General features: G+C 45.0%; 1 protein-coding gene across 3 annotated transcripts in view; it reads right to left on the reverse strand.

The window, feature by feature from the left end:
• Positions 1-4059: 4059 nt before the first annotated feature.
• MST1R (macrophage stimulating 1 receptor) overlaps positions 4060-19934 on the reverse strand; it is a 524743-nt gene continuing 508868 nt past the window's right edge. For all 3 annotated transcript variants that reach the window (XM_069644143.1, XM_069644144.1, XM_069644142.1), the window contains 4 exons: positions 19134-19243; positions 9236-9401; positions 6681-6817; positions 4060-5584 (listed from right to left, as the gene is read on the reverse strand). In XM_069644143.1, the coding sequence (XP_069500244.1) occupies positions 5242-5584; positions 6681-6817; positions 9236-9401; positions 19134-19243 (756 nt within the window). In that variant the 3' untranslated portion in view covers positions 4060-5241. The remainder of the gene's footprint in view (positions 5585-6680; positions 6818-9235; positions 9402-19133; positions 19244-19934) is intronic.

Below are 19934 nucleotides of genomic sequence, written 5' to 3' on the forward strand. Positions count from 1 at the left end.
TGGTCAGTAGCTTCACAAACAAAACATTTACCAAATGTCCTATTGAATGGAGGCTTACTCTGACCTCCACCTGGTTTAGCACCAGGTGGTACACTAGCCTGATTCAGTTTCGTTTATGGCTTACCCTGGTTATGTTTGGGGCCCTCTTTTGGATGGGGGGTATTAGAATTCTCCTTGTTATCTTTCTTTGGCTGCTTTCTCTCGTCCTTCTTCTGAGTTGCCCCAGAATCCTTGTGAGTAGCCCTGTTGGCAACCCACAAGTCAGCAGCCTTAGCTAACTTCTTAGGATCTATCTCCATTGAATCAGCCAAGTGCTGTCTACGCTCAGGGGAGCAGTCATCATAAATTGACTCCAACATAACAAGATTCCTCAAACCTTCAAAAGTGTTCACTTTGTAACCTTTAACCCAACCATCTAAGCTTTTCAAACAGTCACACACCCAGGTAGCCCAAGGGGTTCCATCATGCTTTTTGAGGATCCTAAACCTCTTAAGGTACTGGGAAGGGTTCTTCCCAAATCTAGCTATCAGAGCTAGCTTCACACACTCATAATCCTGCATATCCACCTCCCCCAACTTCATTACAGCATCACTTGCAACAGGGGGAAGCCTAGACAAAAGCCAAGGAATCAGCTGATTCCCTGAGATACCGTGATACCCATGATTGTACTCAAACATTGCTAACCAATCCAAAATATCAAGTTTAGTCTCATACATACCAATAATTATCTTTGGCATATGGGGTCTCTTAGGACTGGAAGACCTAGAAGATCCTCGGAGAAAAGCATTTTCTATAGACAATTTCTTCATCTCTAAAGCATGAGCCATCTCCATTTCCCTGAGCCTTAACTCTTGATGTTTCATGGCAGTTTGTGCCTCAAAACGTTTCACTTCCAACTCAAGTCTCATTTTCTCAAGTGCAATACATTCAGGAGTGAGTGTAGGACCTTATGGGGTCCTTGTGGACAGAGGTTTTGGTTTCTGGGCATGGAGATGAGTTGTAGGGCCTTCTGACAGACTCAACTACTTCTAATCCAACACTCTCAGAATCAGAAACATTATCCACATTTGCTGGAGTGGTAGGCCCTTCTGACCCACTCTCCAGACTTTGTTTTCCCAATAACTTACGCAGTCAAACTTATCTCAAGAGCAAATGAGCAGTACTAGGCATTACACAAAGGACTACAATTACTGTGACTCAAACAAACACTGACTCAAGGTTTCTGGTTAAAAAATAGAAGTACATTTATTTTTAAACCATCTGTTCATAAAACGCTTCACTTCTATTAAATAAAATCACACTCTAAATATACTACACACAACCAATTCCTCTTGTTCAGGTCAATTCAAGGTAAGTACATTAGGATTTGAAAGACCGGTGTTTCGAAACAAACACGTTACCGTGGGTTAATACGCAATCACTTTTTGAGTAATGACAGTTCGATCTTAGGAAAATAAAGTGTACCCGCGAGAAGAAATGCACCCGAAATCAAACACACTTAGCACATAGAATTAAAACAAGGCAATAGTGGATAAAAATCATAGGCAATACTTTTGTCAAGGCAATTGAATCAGACGACGTTTTCTAAGAGGCAGATAAAAGTCAATAGGCCTGCGCCAGTGTCAAATGGAGCAGGGGCTCTGTTGTCGAGGATCACACGGTTAGAGTAGTTCAATATTAAAGTTGCCAAGAGTACTGGATATTGTCAAAAGGGAAGCAAAAGTTATAAGACGGAAGGAAGGACAAGCCTTCGGAAAGGAAAAGGGTTCACCCCGATTCCTCAAGGTCGGACGGAGAGAACGACCAAATGAACACAGTACCTTATTCGGATGAAGAAAGCTGGTGCTACGGCAGTTGTTCCTAGTAGTTCCTGCAGACGCACGGTTCCTGAAGCTTCAGTCGTGGAGACAAGAAGAAGGTCGTCTGGAGCGATCTGCACTACCCAGGGATGAAGCCAGCAGCAGCAAAGCAACGACGAATAAAAGGTACGCTCCTTAAAAACAGGAGAGGGCTCTTGTGATGGCTATCCGGACCACTACAGCTCAGTGCAGCGATTTCGACCCAGAAGAGGATTCTCTGGCTGTAGAAGGTGAGCTGGTTGATCCCAGCAGGCTCAAGGGAAGAAGACTCCGGACTGGATCTTCTCTGTCGTTGAACGGTAGATAGCTCAGGACTGCAGCATGGCTTCACCGGGATACAGGAGTTGCAGCAGCCGTCTTCTTCTCCACTTCTCTTTGGTTCTTGTAGTTCCAGTGGTGACTCTGACTTCCAGCCCAAGAGCCCTGCCTTTTATGCCAAAATCCCCCATTCACACAGCCTGGCTGTCAATCACACAGCAGCGGGGTTGTCCAGCCCAGACAACCACCTCAGCCAATCGACACAAAGTGCGACTTGGGTCTCCAAGGAGACCCGGTGCAGGGGGTTACTAAACCCCTCCCTCACATTCAGCCCACCTAGACACCCAGACGCCAAAGGAGGGCTTCTTTGCAGAAGCCCGCCAAAGGACAGAGAACAAAGGAACCAAACCTGGTTTGGCCCGAAAAGCAAAAAACAAGAAAGACCTTTCCAACACGAAATGGCAAAAAACCACGCGTGGACCCACGATAAAAACGCTGTGGGGTAGCAGGTTTTATGTTCACGTCTGTCTGTCACCACAGCCAGAACACTAACACAGGAATCAGTGTAAAAATGATAGTTACCACTGCCACCAGCCATTTCGAGTCGGGAAGGGGGACACAAAGTGGCCCTTGAGTTACAGGACAGGGGAAAGATATTCCCCTCCAGTACTCCATTGTAGGATGGTTTGTAGTGGATCTGAATTTTTAAAAGGACTAGTAAAGCCAATGGTGACTTTACATGTTTCTGGGGGACAGTAGTCATCCCCTGAAATTGAGTTCTCAAGGGAAGCCTAAAAGCCATCCCTCTGTCACTGCACTAAAGGTGCTGTGTGACACACAAGTAAAAAGATGATGCCTAGGGAGTTGGTGACACTCCATAGCCAATGAGCACAAAAAGTACAACATACACAAAAATACACTGTAAGAGTGGGAAAAAAGGCTCACACTCTTACCAGGTTTAAAATATAAACCCCAGAAAACCAGCAAAGCTACTGAGGAACTAACTAGGTAATGGAAATTAGCCATAAATGAGACTTCTCCCTAACAGGGGTGCACCCAATTTCAAAGTAATGTTCTAGATGCAGTGCGGCACATTATTTAGAAGTTGGCTTCACCCTGATTTCAAAAAGCCCAACTTCAAAGTAACATTGTAGCAGCAGCGCGGCGCTCCGGACTGCCGCACAGCAACTGGAAGGTTACTTTGAAGCTGGACTCCACTGCTTAGCGAGTGTTGGAGTGTGGGAGGCCTTCCAGACGAAGCCGGATTCAGATGGAAGAAAGGAGCAGGTAAGAAATAAAATGGTGTGTGCGTGCGCATGTACATTTGTGCTGCACGCTTGTAATGCCGGAATGCAAGGATGTGTGTTATGTAGCATGATGTAATGTATGCGTGACTGCGAATGAGCGAGTGTAGTATGGTGTATGAATGCACGAGTGAAGAGTTTGATTAAATGAGTTTATGGATGTGGCTTACTGTGGCATGACTACATTATTTGCATCTATGATAAAGCAAGCATGCTATTATGCTTGCTTTATCATAGATGCCCAGAATTGAATGTCATACCACAGCAAGAAAGGGCTAGACTGGCTGCCGAAAAATGCCAGTCTAGCCTAGTAACATAATCGCTTATATGCTGTTACTGTGATAAGCTTGGGGCAGCCATTATAACCCTTTCTTACAGTGGCATGACCTTTAATGTACCCAACGTCGTTTTTTTTTTTTTTTGTGGCATGTCATTTTATTCTGGTCTAACAACGAGTCTGTGGATTAGAAAGGCGGACGGGGTACACAGAAATCTCACACATTGTACTGAGAGACCTGGGGCCGGCACTGAATGGGTATGCACTGCCCTGCCTGCATTTCTGTACTATTTTTGTACTCTGTACTCTTATACTTGACTAAAAAACGAAGTAAATTAAACTTGGACAAAAGACACCAATAAAAAAAAAAACATTTTATATACAAGGATAACCAGGCACAAGTTGATAAATCTACCCTCCAATATACCCCTCCAAACACTTGACATCAATTGTTTAATACAATTCGGAATGTTTTATTTTTCCTTTTGTTTTTTAATCGATCTATGGCGGTAAGTGCCCCTCGTTAGCTTAGTAGTATCTGACCCTAGGATGCATTGCTCTGTTGCACTTCATTGTTCTCAGCTTTTTGTGTGTTCATTAATCAGTGAAGAGCTTTCTAGTGCCAAGAAGCACTGAGATAATGGGCCTTCTCCCATCACTACTGAGATAACGTCTTATGCCATCGCTCTGGGTTAAGATGCTCGCGATAGTGCTGCACCGCAGGAGAGGCACCTGCTTCCAAGAGCCCTTCTCCCCAATCCAGGAGGTTCAGTTTAGTGGAGAGGATGGTAGAGGCCAGGAAGGTCTACAATATGGGTTCAACGACGTTCAAAGCACAGCTCATGACATCCCCATTGCAGCCACCTTTCTTTTCGTCCTTTGTTAGCGTCCGGTACTTCTCGTACCCAATGTGGGCATTTGCGTGAATTTGAAAAGGTGGGGGTGAAAGCGCATGCACTCTAGAAAATGATTGATGCAAAGAGACATAGCAACATGCAGATATGAAAGTGAATGAATTAAGTTAAAAGCATAGGGAGAGTGGAGGTGGAGGGAAGAAAGGTACTTCAAAAGGGAGAACGTGAATTGTGATAAGAAAGTAGGAAGTGGTGAGACAAGAAGGGAAGGAAACAAAACGACGGGGAAAGGGAGCAACACATGGCAAGATGTATGAAGGAAGAAAAAGTATTAAGAATGGCAGAGAGGGAGAAATAGGGAAAAACATTGATCAGTAAGTAATAAAGTGAGTGAGTGAGGAAGAGCGAAAGAGTGAAGCAAAAAGGAAGGGAGGTTCCAAAATGAACAAGTAAGACTAATACAAAAGGGGAAAACTGTTAAGAATAAAAATAAGGAAATAGACCAAAGAGAAACCTACCCTTGTGGATAGGCCATTGAGAAAGAAGTCATGAAAAGTAAATTTAAAAATAAACCCTCATACAAAAATAAACCCCAAGAGACTTTCTCAATAGATTTCCTGTACAATTTCAAGTATATCTCTTTTCAGTCAGTGTTTCCAGTGTTCAGACGAGTCTGCTGCAGGCATCTCTCATTCGGAACCCGTGCCCGTGGCGGCTTCCTTGAGTAACAGTTTATCTGACATGTCCTGAGACTCCAGTTTTAGCACCTTTGCCTCCCTCCTAGCTTTATCATCCTCATCCTCATCCTCCTCAGATTCAGAGTCGGATCCGCTGCTTTCTAGCTCATCTTCCGAGCTGGCTCCAGGGGGCGGGAAGGGCTGGTCGTTGTCCAGGTTAACGTATGTCACATGGAGGTTGATGTAGTGTTCCCCTTTAAGAGAGTCCAGGATTTGCTCCAGATTAGACATCAGATCCGAGAACGTGGGGCGCTCCTCAGGTCTTGGGGACCAGCAGCTCAACATTATCCTGAATCTGTAAAGAAGCACAAACATACATAAATCACACATGATCAAGACCACAGAGTGACAGAAAGGAAATTAACCGGGCCCTGGGATGTTGAGTGTTCCTTCTTCTCCTGAACTACATAGACTCGGGGCAAGGCACATGCCCTCAAGCTCTGTGATCGGATGACTCAAGAGATTGCTGCAATGTTAGCGAGCATTTAGCCTTCATCATTTCATGGCTCAGGTGAGAGGGGCACCATGATCTCGACCCTTTTACTCCTAGGTATTTGAGCCACGCTGGAGTGGCAGAGTGAAACACATCCCATCACCTCTAGGGCTGAATGTCTCAGGCAATCGGGACATAAGGGCTCATAACTTTGCCTGTCTGGAAAAAATGCCGGTAATTCAGTCTGCCGGTGAGGGCCACGGATCTCCCGGCAGGCAAATCAGGCTCTTACTGACAGATAAATGGCTGAATCACCAGCACCGGTAATGCCAGAGTTTCAGCAATACTGGGATACCGGACGGCTGAGACGGTAATGCAGCTTTCCCGGTATCCTGCCAGAATTACTGGGAAAGCTGTAATGAGGGACATAGATTTCTTGGACTGGACATGGCAGCGGCTTTACACCAGGGTTTGGAGCCTGTGAGGGAGCATGGACTAGGTCTTGGGAGACACCACATTTCTTCTCAATAAATTGATTCCTCAGTAATTTGGCCCCATGATGCAGAGCTTTCCGTCTCCAGGGAGGGCTAATCCAGGAAGATGGCACAACATGGATCCAGAGAATTCCGAGTCTATGAAAATATTCTCATGGACGGGACCTAGGATAAAACACCCTGATCCCTATGGCACAGCATCGACGTAAAGGACAAGAGTGCTCTAGGATTTATGACCTCAGCAGCCGGGTGGGATACTGAATGGGGGTGTGCATTTAAAAGTCCTGTCCTTATTTCAAGCGGGAGGCGGCCTCTATAAGGAAAAGGTTTGCATCAAAGAACAGACTAATGAAAGAAGAACCCCAGCATGCGAGGAAAAAGCACTTGCATGTTACCCCTTTCACGCAAAAATCATTTGGGATAACTCGGAATGCAAGTTTAACAGAGAAATATGCAGCACTCACAGAGGATCCGGGCAGTACTCGGGTTGTGGTAAACGCCTCCCTCTGAACAAATATCGTGTGATATCATACGGATCCACCTCAGGGTATGGCGAAGCACCGCGCGTCAGTAGCTCCCACAGCAGCACCCCAAAAGACCACTAAGAAGAAATTGAAAACATACAGGCGGGGTCAGTGCAGAAGAGAACGGGTTATTAAAATGCACTCTGTTCTGCATTCAGTAAAATGACAAGAGCTTTCTCACATTCATGCAATATGGCCCGCTGCCTTAAAGTTTGATACATTTCTGGTCATTGATATACACCGAAGACAACGGAGCACAGTGTGTGTGCTGAGCTAGCTGCGTGTGTGCTGCGGTATCTGTGTGTGTGCTGAGGTGTGTGTGTGTGCTGAGGTGTGTGTGTGCTAAGGTGTGTGCTGAGGTAGCTGTGTGTGTGCTGAGGTAGCTGTGTGTGCTGAGATGTGTGTGTGTGTGTGTGCTGAGGTGTGGGTGTGTGCTGAGGTAGCTGGGTGTGTGTGTGTGTGTGTGTGTGCTGAGGTGCGTGTGCATGTGTTTATAAATTTAGCCGAGCTCTGAGCAGGTAGATATGTAGAAAGTACAGTGATTCTATTCTAATTCACAGGACAACATTCTTACATCATGAAAGACTCCCAGTCAGCCGTATGAAAAACCTCACCCTCAAATCTAGGAGAAGTCGAAGCATATAGTGCATTGCCTGTCTGTAGCAGTACCCCGCATCAGCAATGCAACTCACTTGCAGGAAATGTGGTCCGTTTGTAATGATCTTGGCTGTGTAAAAACAGTAATTTAGCATCGGATTTGGTTTCTGTGCTGCAAATGCGACAGTGGAAATGTTATGTTATGCGACTGGGCCTTAATATTGCACCACATCTGCATGGCATGTGGACCGAGTTCTGCAAGCAGAGGGGATTGGATGTGCAAGGCAGGCTGGTGTTGTCTGCATGTGGGTGAGCATGTCCAACTTACTGGGTGTAGTTTTCACTTGGTGCTTGTGTTCAGTAGACCAGTGGGGCTGGTCTAGTGTGTAGTGTCACATTGTCATTAGGTGTTGGTGTGCGGCAGGCAGTATCCAGTCTTTTTACCACAGTAATTTCCCCAACACATTTTAAGTGCACTTTTTTTTCCCTACTATTTGCTACAAAATGCAGGAGGCACTTATAGGTTGGGTAATACGGGATGCAGAGTCGGTGGGGTCTCCTGCCTTTGGCAGGTGAAGAAAATGTGGTTAAAAGTACTACAGTGATATAAATGTATGCAGTAAACACACATGGAACCATGTGAGGCTGCATGCAGTCCGTTGCCAGCGGGTGGGTTAGGTGGATGGCGGGGCAGGAGGTATACAGGGATGCAATTGCTGAGTGAGGGATTGATTTGCGTGGTTGCGTGAGGATATGGGAGAAGCTGAAGGGTGCATGGCTGTTGGTTAGGGTACGAGAGTTGAGAGTTAGACATCAGTCACTGAATGAAGTTGCGTGCTTTGCATCACACAGCATGGATCCCTAACAGTCCACTTATGGTAGTGGTTGTGTGCACACAATACAGAACTGCATATTGCACCATAGGATGACGTTGCGGATAATAGACAGCCTCACGAGATGGCTGTAGTGCCTACGGAAGAGGTCAATAGAGATTGTGCGATTGGTGGTTTTCACTTATGGCATGAATTCATAAAATTGCTCTTTGTATAGGATGTTGCATAGCATTCTGGGAGCAGAGCAGGGGTGCTCTTCGGTGTGGAGACATGGACGTGCGGGCATGTATTGACTATTGTTTGTGTGCAGGTTTGTGTTGCCATGTGTGTAGAGTGTTTATGAATTTTTGCTAAATGTTGGTAGTCGGCATGTCGGAACCATCGCCTGACTGCAGGTGAGGGTTGGCCATGAGTGAGGTTTGTGTTTGACTTTTATGTTAGTATTGGCCATCAGCATGCCAGAGCCTGCTGCCTGCATGCTGGGGAGTCTCGAGAATGGGTCTGGTTACCATTTTCACTGGGTCTGCTGGGCTGGCAGGAACCCATATCCTGTATGTGAGCTGGTGTAGTTGGGAGGTTGTGGGGGTGGTGGGAGTCAGTGCAAGGCTTACAGGATGCTGTGTGAATGTGTGATTGGTCAGTGTGGTGAATGCAGAGTGAGGAAGATATAAAGTGGTGTATTCTGCTATACTGGTTACTGATATCTACTGATGAGTAGCCTGTTGCACTGCAGGTGCATTTTGAGTAGCCTGTTGAACTGCAGGTCAGTTTTGAGAAGCCTGATGCACTGCAGGTCCTGGTAGGATGTGCTGTGCTCCAATGCCTGAAAAATAATCTATCCTAACTCTTTCAAAATAAAACATTTCATGTTGCAGACTAGGCACCATAAGGCAACTCCAATAACAAAAGAATTTACAATCTATTAGAGTGACCAGGGAGAATTCCAACTGCTCGATTGGAGGAGGATAATAATCAGAACCCACAAATGCACCCTCCCTCGTGCCATGCCACCTGCAATGGAGCATCTATGGCAGCACATCACACCCTACATGCCCCTGTACTCACCACGTCTGACTTGGTAGTGAACTTCTGCGTCTGCAGGCTCTCGATAGCCATCCACTTCACTGGAAGCTTGGCCTTCTTGTGCCGGCGAATGCTATAGTACTCCTTATCGAAGACATCACGAGCCAGTCCAAAGTCTGCCACCTTCACTGTGAAGGTCTCATCCATCCTAAAGCACAGAAACCAAGAGTAAAATGGGTATACGTTTAGGGTAGGCAGTAAAGGTAGGAAGCTACTTGCAGGACACCCACTTCTTATGAGGAGAAGCCTGGCTCTATCGTCACAAATACAGTGGCGGCTGGTACATTTTTTAATTGGATGGGAGTACATATTTTTCTCTGATACGCAGGATTGACCGACAGAGCCCAAACCAATGCCGGGGGGGGGGGGGGCAGAGGGTGGTTCTCCCTTAAGAATTTGTTTAAATAATGGGTTAAAATTGTGCCTTTTCTAACACTCGGTTTGTGGAAAATTGGGGAAAAAAGCCACAATGTTTGCAATCAGTTTAGTATGCAAGTCACCAACCGTGCAGAGGAGCTTTTTCCAAAACATTTTCATGATGCCTTTGCCCACAATGTATGCAAGTATAAACATGTTCATGGTGGCTTCACCCATACATATCCTTGCAGACTGCACCAATAGATCACATTATTCTCATATATGAACTTACTCCTGTTGGCTTATGCCAGTAAAAATACTATGCAGCACTATTTTTTATTTTTTTATTTTATTTTATTGCATCAATTAGTTACCAAAGGAACTTTCAATGCATTGTGGAATTAAAAAGAAAAGAAAAGAATTGAAAAAAAGGAAGAAAAGGAAGAAGAAAAAAAAAAAAAAACACAAGTTACATCAATTATATATATATATATAGGGGGGGGAACAATATAACTCGAGAAAAATAACTAAATGTCCAAAATTGTAAAGGTTTCTCTCATAAAGTTCAACAGAGCCAGGGTCGTAGATACTTTTTCCCCCTTCTCAGAATTAGCCACCTGTCCTGCAAGGTTAAAGTGCTTAAATTTGAAAGGTGCGTCCCCAACCATTTCTCTCTGAACTTAGTTAAGGTAACACAATTCATCACTAGATGCTGTAAGGTTTCAGCCTCTTGCCCACAGCCTCGACACAGCAGACTGGGTTTTTCCTCTTTTTTGGTTCTTCTCCCTAAGACTTCTCTTGTGTGGAAGAGGTTTAGTCTGAATTTTAAGAACCGCTGTCTTTCCGTATTTGAGGGAAATTTATCCAAGTAAGGGTGGACGGTGCCTCTGCAATAGTGCTCGTCCATGCCTTGGGTGATTGATGGCAAAGGACTGAGCCTGTCCAGGGTGGCTATCCAGTCCCAGTCCAAGAGTTTTCTCTTTACCATGAGCGGGTTTAACATGAGATTGTCTGGTTTTAGTGCTATGGTATTCAGGATTTCTAAACCAATTAATTGCCACTTGGTTAGGACCGGAATCAATTGTCTTTTGATTGCTTCGTTAATTGCTACAAATCCACTTCTTTCCTGGGGGTGCAGACATTTGCAGAGGAATGTCAGGGATTTCCAGACCGTAGATATGTAAAGGGACAATAGGCCTAGTTCCTTACGCACATTTTCCATTGGAGTTGATGTCGGTAAGCCCAATACTCTTTTCCAGAATAGGCCCTCCAACAGTATCCAAACATCTGAATTGATGAGGAAATTCGCCTCTGCTGCGTAAGTGAGAATTGGCACAACTTTCAGTTTGTAGAAATCTATCAGAGGACGAAGGGAAAAAGAACAGTATCGTCGCTTGATTAACAAGGCTTGCGAAGCTAAGTTCGTAACTTTACTTCTAAGCCTGCAGATACCTGGACCATCTTGGATGCTGTTGTTTAAAGTTACTCCAAGGTATATCATGGACGAAACCACTGGTACTTCTTCCCCAGAAAGGTACCACCTTAGATTTTTCATGCCGATGATAGGTCCTAGCCTCAAGATCTTTGATTTTTTTGGATTTATACGGAGGCCGTTTCCTTGTGTGTATGACTTGAGTGCCTTTAGTTGCCGCTGAAGTCCGATGGCTGTTTGGTCTAGCAACAGAAGATCGTCCGCAAATAACAGCCTTCCCACGACGGTCTCCGCGATTATTGGGGGGAAACACCTCACTGCTTCGAAAGCTTCCTGCATGTCGGATATAAAAAGGCAAAAAACAGTGGGAGCCAACCGACAGCCCTGTTTCAGACAGTGCATGGCCACCACATTGTTTGAGACGTTGCCCTGTCTGTCCAACCTTACTCTGAGGGTTGTCCCCGTGTGTAGTCCTTCGAGAGGTTCTCTCAGGTTGGTTGGACATCCCCATTTCCTTAATTTGTGCCATAGCATTCCGCGATCAACAGAATCGAATGCCTGTTCCAAGTCTATTGACGCGATATAGATGTTCCTATTTCTTGGCCTTAACCATGCATTTGATTATGTTGATGAGTAGCACATTTAAGGATGTTCCAATGCCCTTTCGAAAGCCTGATTGCCAAGGGTCCAGATGGTCTGCCAGCCGACTCCAATCATTTAGATGTTTCAAGATTAGTGCTGCAAATATTTTGCCGACGACATCCAAAAGGGCAATCGGTCTGTAGTTAGTGGGCACGGACCTATCTCCCTTCTTCAAGATCGGCACAATTATGGACGTCGTCCAAGATTTAGGTAACTTTTTTAGTCTTGTTATGTTATACAAATCCAGCATGAACGAAGCCCAATTTTCCGGGTCCCTTTTGAGGATGTCGTTGGTGAGACCATCAAGTCCTGCAGCCCTTGAAGAATTGGACTGTTTAATAAGGTCTAGAATATCTTGTTTTCCAAATTTAAAGTCCCAGGGCTCATTCGATGGTAAGAATGGGGCAGGACCACAGATTTTCCCCATAGAGTAAAGGTTCCGAAAGTGAGTTTCCCAAACTTCTGAGGCTATTGGATTTACCATTTTTGAGTCGGAAGGGATGTTTATTTCATTGATCAACTTCCAAATACCAGTGATGTTTTTAGTAGATAGTAGGTGAAGCATCTTCTCACTGTCTTGTTGCATTATTTGATGTTTGTGTTGCTTAAGCCAGTTCCTGTAGGTGTTTCTAGCTTTAGTATACAGGACTAAGTCAGCTGGTGCTCTAGTTTTAACATATAATCTCCTGGCTTTTTTAACCAGTTTTTTTTTGTCACTACTTGGTGATCATAGTGGTGCCGCTTGCATTGGTGAATTTCCTTGGCGACTAATTTTGGGCGAAAGATCTTCAGTGTTTCAGCATATTCTATCAGGTTTGGACCTTGGTCCTTAATTAAGGAATCCAGCACCAGGTCCATCTCTTTTCTTCCCATGCGTAGTCTATTGCCACCAGGAGTTGACTCAAGAAACTGGTTTGGTAGATGTTTGCCTGGTACAGACGAGAGCTTGTTCCAGGCCTCAGATTTGAGTTCCAGGATGTTGTGATCACTCTGGATCGTGGGGATCACTTCCAACAATATTAATTTGCCAAAGAGATTTTCTGATGCAAACATATAGTCCAGTGTACTTGTTTGGGCACCCCTTTTCCATGTGCGGGCGGCTGGTTTGTCACCCGCCAAGTTACCGTTTACCAAGTATATATTTCTGGCTAGTAGTTCCTTCTCCATGACCACGCCTCTCGTTATTTTTTTTGAGGCGTTCAAAGGCAGGAACTCTATTTTCCTCTGCTTCTTGTCGTAACATTCCATGTTCAAGTCACCACATAGCAGAATTTCAAGTAGTGGGCATTCAATCCTGGCGTCATCTATGGCTTCCAGTAGGACTTCCATAAGTTTGTCCTCATCTCGGGCTGTCGGGCCCCAGTATACGTTGCATATAAGCAACTGCCAGTCTGAAGTAAGTGAAGCTGGTTCTGATGTGGATGAAATCCTAGTAAGTTGGATCCAAGGGTTTCTGTTTAGAGAAGAGAGCACTTTTATACCACTGGTGCGCTTTACCCCCAACAGTAAACCCAAGCTCGGTCTGCCTTTTGAGCCCTTTGTTGCGGGGTTTAGATATAGCTCAAACCTGTCCAGAAGAAGTAGATCACACAACCAGGTTTCTTGCAAGCAAAATAGGTCGTAAGAGGACAGGTGTGTTGCTGAATTGCCAAGTAAATGCACATAACCCCTTGTGTTCCAACTCATGATCTTTATCCCTTTTGGTTTGGAGTTGGAGTGGGCACTCGTAGATGGATGTTGGCGTTATGACTTAGCAGATAGGATCCCAGCCAGCCAACTCCAGTCGTCTTGACTATTCACCAAGTTTAGTCCTGCTTTTTCTGATTGAATATGCACTTGGTCTCCTCCACTATCAACCTCTCGGGTCCCTCTACCACTATTTCCTGCTTTCATCGGATGATCCTTATAGGGTTTGGTAGTGGTACTGGTTGTGTAGTAGATGTTTCCGAGTAGCTACACGGTCGGATCTGTTTTCCTCCTCCAACTCCCTAAGCACGAATCCACATAAGTTAAGTTTTGGGCCCAACTCTAAGAGTAAATTTTTAGTGTTTTGATCAGTTGTGTGAAGAATCACACTGTCGTGTCGCTGTTCATTATGAAATTCGATCCAGTCTAAATCCCTCGATTTTAATTTCTCCAGAAGATCCAGGGATTGTAAGAGCCTCATAACGTTAGCCCGATTCATAATTAAGTTGTCTTCGTAGCCTAGAGTTCTTTCCAATAGTATTCTGTAGTGTTCCTTGGCATTTATTGCCCCCGGTCCATTGTGGGCATTGTGATTGTTGGGCCCACATGTCGGTTTTCTCTCAATCGTTTCTGCCCATGACACTGTTCTTTTTGTTTCCTTTGACGCGTCAGGGCTGACTCCTTTCTTACTGGTAGTTTCCAGGGATCTCTGGACAAGAAAGTTCTGTCTGTTTTCCAGTGTTGTGTAAACCAAGGCGTTAGATGGGTGTATGTCTGCCCTCTCTTTTTCTGTGGGGCTGGCCGATATTTCTCTACCGGAGTGCACTCTAGTTTTCCACTTGAGTTTTTTATCGAAGACCGAGTTCGGAATCTATAACGTGGGCATTGAGGGCTTTTTGAAGGACACTAGCCGCACCGCCCTGTCATTAATCGTCTGAGCCTTCGTCTCCCCTTTAAGGTCGACTTCTTTTATCTTGCTGTATATTTCTGGATCTTCTTCCTCAGTACCACTTTCTGTTCCGGAGGTATTCGATCCTGACTCCCCCTCCCATGTGGTGTTTATGTCTGAATAAACAGATAAGTCCATGAGAGAGATGTTCATGTTGTCATTTGTCGACGTGATGTCCAGTGGGCGAGGGGACTCATCAGGAGTTACTTTTAGGTGGGCAGCAGGAGCAATTTCTGTTTTTTTATTACTGGTCTCTCATGAGTTGGCAGTTTGCAGGGAAGTGCCAAGTTCCTTGGAAGGGATAGACCAGTTGCAATTTTAGATCTCAATGTGGGTTTTCTTGTAGGCAAAGGTCTCTGTCCTATAGGTTTGTCCGTTGGTATGACTATTTTCCCACAGTTTTTGTCGCCTTTCTTGTTTACTTTAAGTAGACCTTCCTTCATTGGGGATAAACCTGATTTTGGTTTCTTAAATAAGTCAAATAATTTGATGTTGCTAGTTGGCACTGGAGCCTCGAGCTGATCCCGTGTAACCAGGGGCAGAGTGTTAGTTGCAATGGAAGATGCTGAACATCCTTCCTTCGGTGCTAGCGTACCCTCCTTCATTACTGGGCTAATTGCCCGCACAGCAGGGTCCGTGTTGGTAGAACTGTCCTTGTATTTAGTAGTGGAAAGTTCCTCAAAAGTACTCTTTGTAGACAGAACCACCTGCTGGTTATGAGTCTGTTCCAGGGAAGTCGGACAACTCTCCGGGCCACCTGCACTCCCTAACCTGAGACTTGTCCTTTCCGATCTTCTTATTTCTTTTTCTTTTATGATTGGCTCGATGATACTTTTCAAAATGTTTGTCGTATGTTCGTCATTTTTTTCGAGTTTCGACTGAATTGCCGAAACAAAGCCTTCTATAAAGATCATTTTAGAAAACATCATTGCGATTTTTGTCGTATGGTCCCGAAGCTGATCATTTTGCGACTCAATAAGTTTCATAAAGGGGGCCATTACAACAGCAAAAGCTGTGATCATTCCAGGATCGATTTGGGGATCCTTTTTAGAAGGAGCATCTCCTTGAGTTGATTCCAAGATGGACAAGAGATCCTCGTCTGTGGGAGAGGGTTGTCTTCTTTGCCGTTTACTTGGAAACGGCGCTTGCTGGGGGAATACTCCTTTATGGAATCTTTGTGGGTGTCCCCGAGGTAAAGTTTTGTTGACTGAGGCAAGAGACCCCCCCATTTATTTGGTGATGACCCCTTACGCTCAGGGATAAATGTGTACGACCCTGGGGTGGTCATTTGTTGGGATCTAGACCGTGGCGTAGAGGGGTCCAGAAGACACTCTCGAATAGTCACCCTGTTTTGCTGGTTCGTACTTGAATAGTTTGTGTGGAAATCGGTGTTCAGTAAGGAAATCCCAAAGGGTTTCCAACCGTTGTCCGATTTTTTTGCTGGAGGCTTATCTCTTTTGTTCCCATTTAAGGAACCGAAGACAAAGGGGTTCACAACAGGAGGTGCGGTTGGCCTTAGAGAACCCGTCTCATCATCATAAGTTGCACCCAAGTCCTTTGGGGAGGAGAGAGTAGAATTTAAGGGAATCGAATTGGGCGAAACCTCCCACACTGTGGCCTTGGGGGACAGTCCTATTTGTGGTTTCGCGTTCTGGCCCCTATCGTCAATGACCACCGTGCTATCAAAAAGTCCCCGATTTTCAATTTCTATGGGGGGCACTGATGTATCCGGGGTCTTGGAAGACTGTTGGGGCTGTAGGTGAAGCTGTGTGTGGGAGCCTTCCCCTTCTCCTATACTTGATCCGTTCACCACCTCCTCAGCCGTTTCCACATTTGTTTGTAAAATATTTTTGAATGAGGCAGTGCTGCATGTAATGGCTACCTCGGGGTAGCAGCCCACCCCTGTCCTATATGGCGAGAGCTTTGAGACCGGTGAGTCCGCCATTGTGAACAGTTAGTAAGACCAGGCCGAATTACTAAGATTTTAGAAGTACCAGGTTGATATACAGGTCTTTTCAGAATAAATAGATCTTGCAGTTACCTTGCTGCCTTCTTGTCTCCCTGCCACAGTCTGCACATAGGCGCACTTCCCGAGTGAATCTGGCACCACCAGCGCCTAACAGCCGCACAACAGCTGATGGGCTTTTCCCCGCCGAGCTTAACGCCGCGAGGGTGACTCACGGCTGAATAAAAGGTCCGGATAAGTCACGTGATCCGTCACGTGATACAGCATGGCTCCGCCTCCTCCAGGAAGCAGAAGGGGCCACAGCAAGAGCTATCTGCAGCTCGCAATGCTGTGAATAGCAGGGTAGAGTTCAAACTGCAAAACGAAGCTCCAAGGTAATGCAAACACTATAAGAAAGTACATCCAAACAGGCTGCACCAATGGAAGCCAGTCTAACAATGTAATTGCACCCATGTTTGTTTTACACTTGATGCCCAGTACAAAATTCAATGCTGCAGTAAGAAAGTATAGCTGAGGTGGCTGTACCGAAGTATGCCAGTCTAGTTACAAAATAGCACTCCTGTTCACTTTACCCTTGATGCCCAGTATTAATGCCAATGCCGCCAGAAAAAACGCCTCCCCACAAATCAGATGCAGCCCCCCCCATACGCTCAGCTAGGCATTTGCACAACTGATACTCTTTCATTCACCCAGGCATTCATACATTCACACAACATACACACTCTTTCGCCCACGCATTTATACACTGCTGCAACATACACAGTCTCATTCAACTGTGCATTCATACATAAGTCTTGCACGCATACATAAAAACAGATGGTCACAGGCGGACACATTCCCACATGTGCACTCAGACAACCCCCGCGTGCGTGAGTGCGTGCGTACAAATTACACAACACATTTTCACTTACCTCGCACCTTCAGCCCGCTGACACTGTCCACAACACCAACCGGAAGGCCCGCCCCATGCAGAGCGCAGTGATTGACAGGAGAGGACACCTCTGTCAGTCAGCAAGCCCCTATGCTAGTGGCGCAATGAGAGGTGGTGGGGCTGACCTTCCCATGCCTGCTGGCCTTTCATTATTGCACTCTCTGCATTTTGAGGCACCCAAAGGGCTCCTCATTGAAAATACAAAAAGTAAAAAGGTAGGACTGTGCTGCCCGCCACTCAAGTGGGGGGGTGGGGGGGATGCCTCACCCATACATATGGGCCACCACTGCTAAAATGAAACCAATGTGCTAGCCCCCGCAGATGACTCTCTATGCATGTCAGTAATCAGAGCATGTATTTTTAACACTCAGCAGCGAGCCCTGCGGATTTCTATATGTACCGGATGAGTGCCATTTATAAAAGCAGTCAGACAACTGCCTAACAAGTCATTCAACAATCTCTAGCGGCTGCAAAGAGTCTGCTTTTGTATAACATTATTAAAAAGAAAAAGAAATCAGGTGACATTTACAAAGAATTTCATGCTGGATTCCTCCTTCTAACTAACGACTATACCAATAGGTGTTATTACACAAATTTCATGGTACCCGATTTATTATCTTCAAAACAATGAACGGATGAGTCTGCCCTGACACCATTGGAATCTGTGTCCTACAGTCTGAACAAATATAGCCAGACTGGCCCTAAATTCCCTGAGATCTCACCGACTTGCAGACAGGAGGTAGTAAGGAAAGGACATGCAGACAGCACCAGAGCAGACCATGCGCTTTTGGATTTATCTTACCACGAGATTTTATGAAAATAGGTGAGTGCCATCAGCGCATATTTAGGAGTGGCTGACTCAACCCTTCAATTCATCTTAGGTTGAATATTTGAGTACTACTAACAGCTATTGTCACAGCACGTAGACACAGGAAGAATCCGGCATGACGCATTATATATAAAAATAATTATTATTTAGGTCTTTCGGTAAAAGAGGGGAACTGGCCATATTCACTTCATTAAAACAGGCAATTGCTGCCAACTAAAGAACAGAGTACAAATAGTGGCAACAAAAAATAGGAAAGAACTGACAACGCGAACCTGCACATTGCATCCACCCACACAGGTCTACTTGTATGTTCAAATTAGTGCTCCCAGGAGACCAGTGCAACTCAAAAGAGATTGAATATTATTAGTGATCTGATATTGGATCTTCGTGAATTATTAGGTGCAAGGAAATATGTTCAAAGATAGTTTTAATCACCTAAAAAACGGCTCCACTGAAGATGGAAATTGTTTTTTGTACACCCTAAAATAATCATTCCCCAAACAATGGGAAGTAAAACATATTGCCTTCGAAATCCTATCTGCAGCCGTGCTCACGTGGTCCTTTTTATACAACAAATAGAAAAGAAAAGGCTTGTGTACTTCCCGTTAATGGCTTGTGCATTTCCCACAGCTGCTCAAATGCAAAATAGTTCCACCGTTGTGCTACTTTGGTACAGTAGAAAAGGGGGCGTCAGCTCTATACTCGTAGGCCTAGTAGCCTGCTTGCCTTTTGCTAGTGCTTCTCTCAACGAGGTAGCTCAGACTTCTACAGAGACTGCTTCCCTCCCTAATGATTGCCATGAAGGTTCCCTTTACCTTGATCCACTCTACCAGCCGCATCAGCAAAATCATTTTGTACTGATGAATGATTGAAGAGTGAGTGCGAAGACTGTATTGCGGGTGGATTACTACCATATGCTAACCATTTAAAGGTTAATAAAGAATGTTAGAGAATGCACCCCAAAAGTACATTCAGAGGAATATGAAGACTTTAAAACTTGCAAAAGAAGTAAGTTATCCTTCCATTTCCCAAACCATCGCCCCTCCACAATACATTTCAAAGTGCAAGGACGGAGAGTCAAAGCTTACATGCAGTTCCGCGCGGCCAGGTCTCTGTGTACAAACTTCCTCTCAGCCAAATAGTCCATGCCGCACGCCACCTGCATCCCGAAGCCAATCAGATCCTTCACAGTCGGGTTCTGAAAAAATCCAGAAGGATAATCTCATGAGGAGAGGCCAGAAACAGGGGTGCAGGAGTCCAGGCTTGGCTATGAGAACCCCATCACCACGCTCCCACCCAACCACAGGCTGTTGGTCCAGCCACACAGACCAGCAACTGAGATTAAAGGCGAATTGTACAATTTTCTCAAGGCCCTTTGAACCAAGTCCTTCTCCCAGATTTTTTTGTTTTCTTTCAATGTAAAGGACAATTTACTTTCATTGTTTTCTTCAGTGTTTTATAACATTTCCTAATACATTTTCTCTTGCCTAAATGACTTGGATATTGCAACCACCTCGACACCACAATAAAAAACAAATCTGTTTGCATTGCGGGTGGAATTCGTGTGTATCCCTGTTCATCTAACCACCAGCAAAGATTCTAACCTGGATTCCTGGAGAAAGCGGTCAAACACTGGTGCTTGCTCTGTGTAGACCGTAGATTCTAAGTAACAACCGCAACTTCAGATCATTCCTAAAATGTTCAGAATAACGTGTGGCTATGTTTTTCGACCAAACTATTTCAAAACAGGTTTCATATTGAAAACATTGCGGATGTACTTGACATCAACCACACAAAAGTCACAAAACCCACCTTGTTGACAATGCTCTTTCTTCCAAACAAAACATTTACTCCCCCAAATCTGGAAATTGATATACGTTCTCAACGCT

The sequence above is a fragment of the Ambystoma mexicanum genome, chromosome 2p (genome assembly GCF_040938575.1).
Source record: "Ambystoma mexicanum isolate Mex_15411 chromosome 2p, UKY_AmexF1_1, whole genome shotgun sequence".
Taxonomy (NCBI): Eukaryota; Metazoa; Chordata; class Amphibia; order Caudata; family Ambystomatidae; genus Ambystoma; species Ambystoma mexicanum.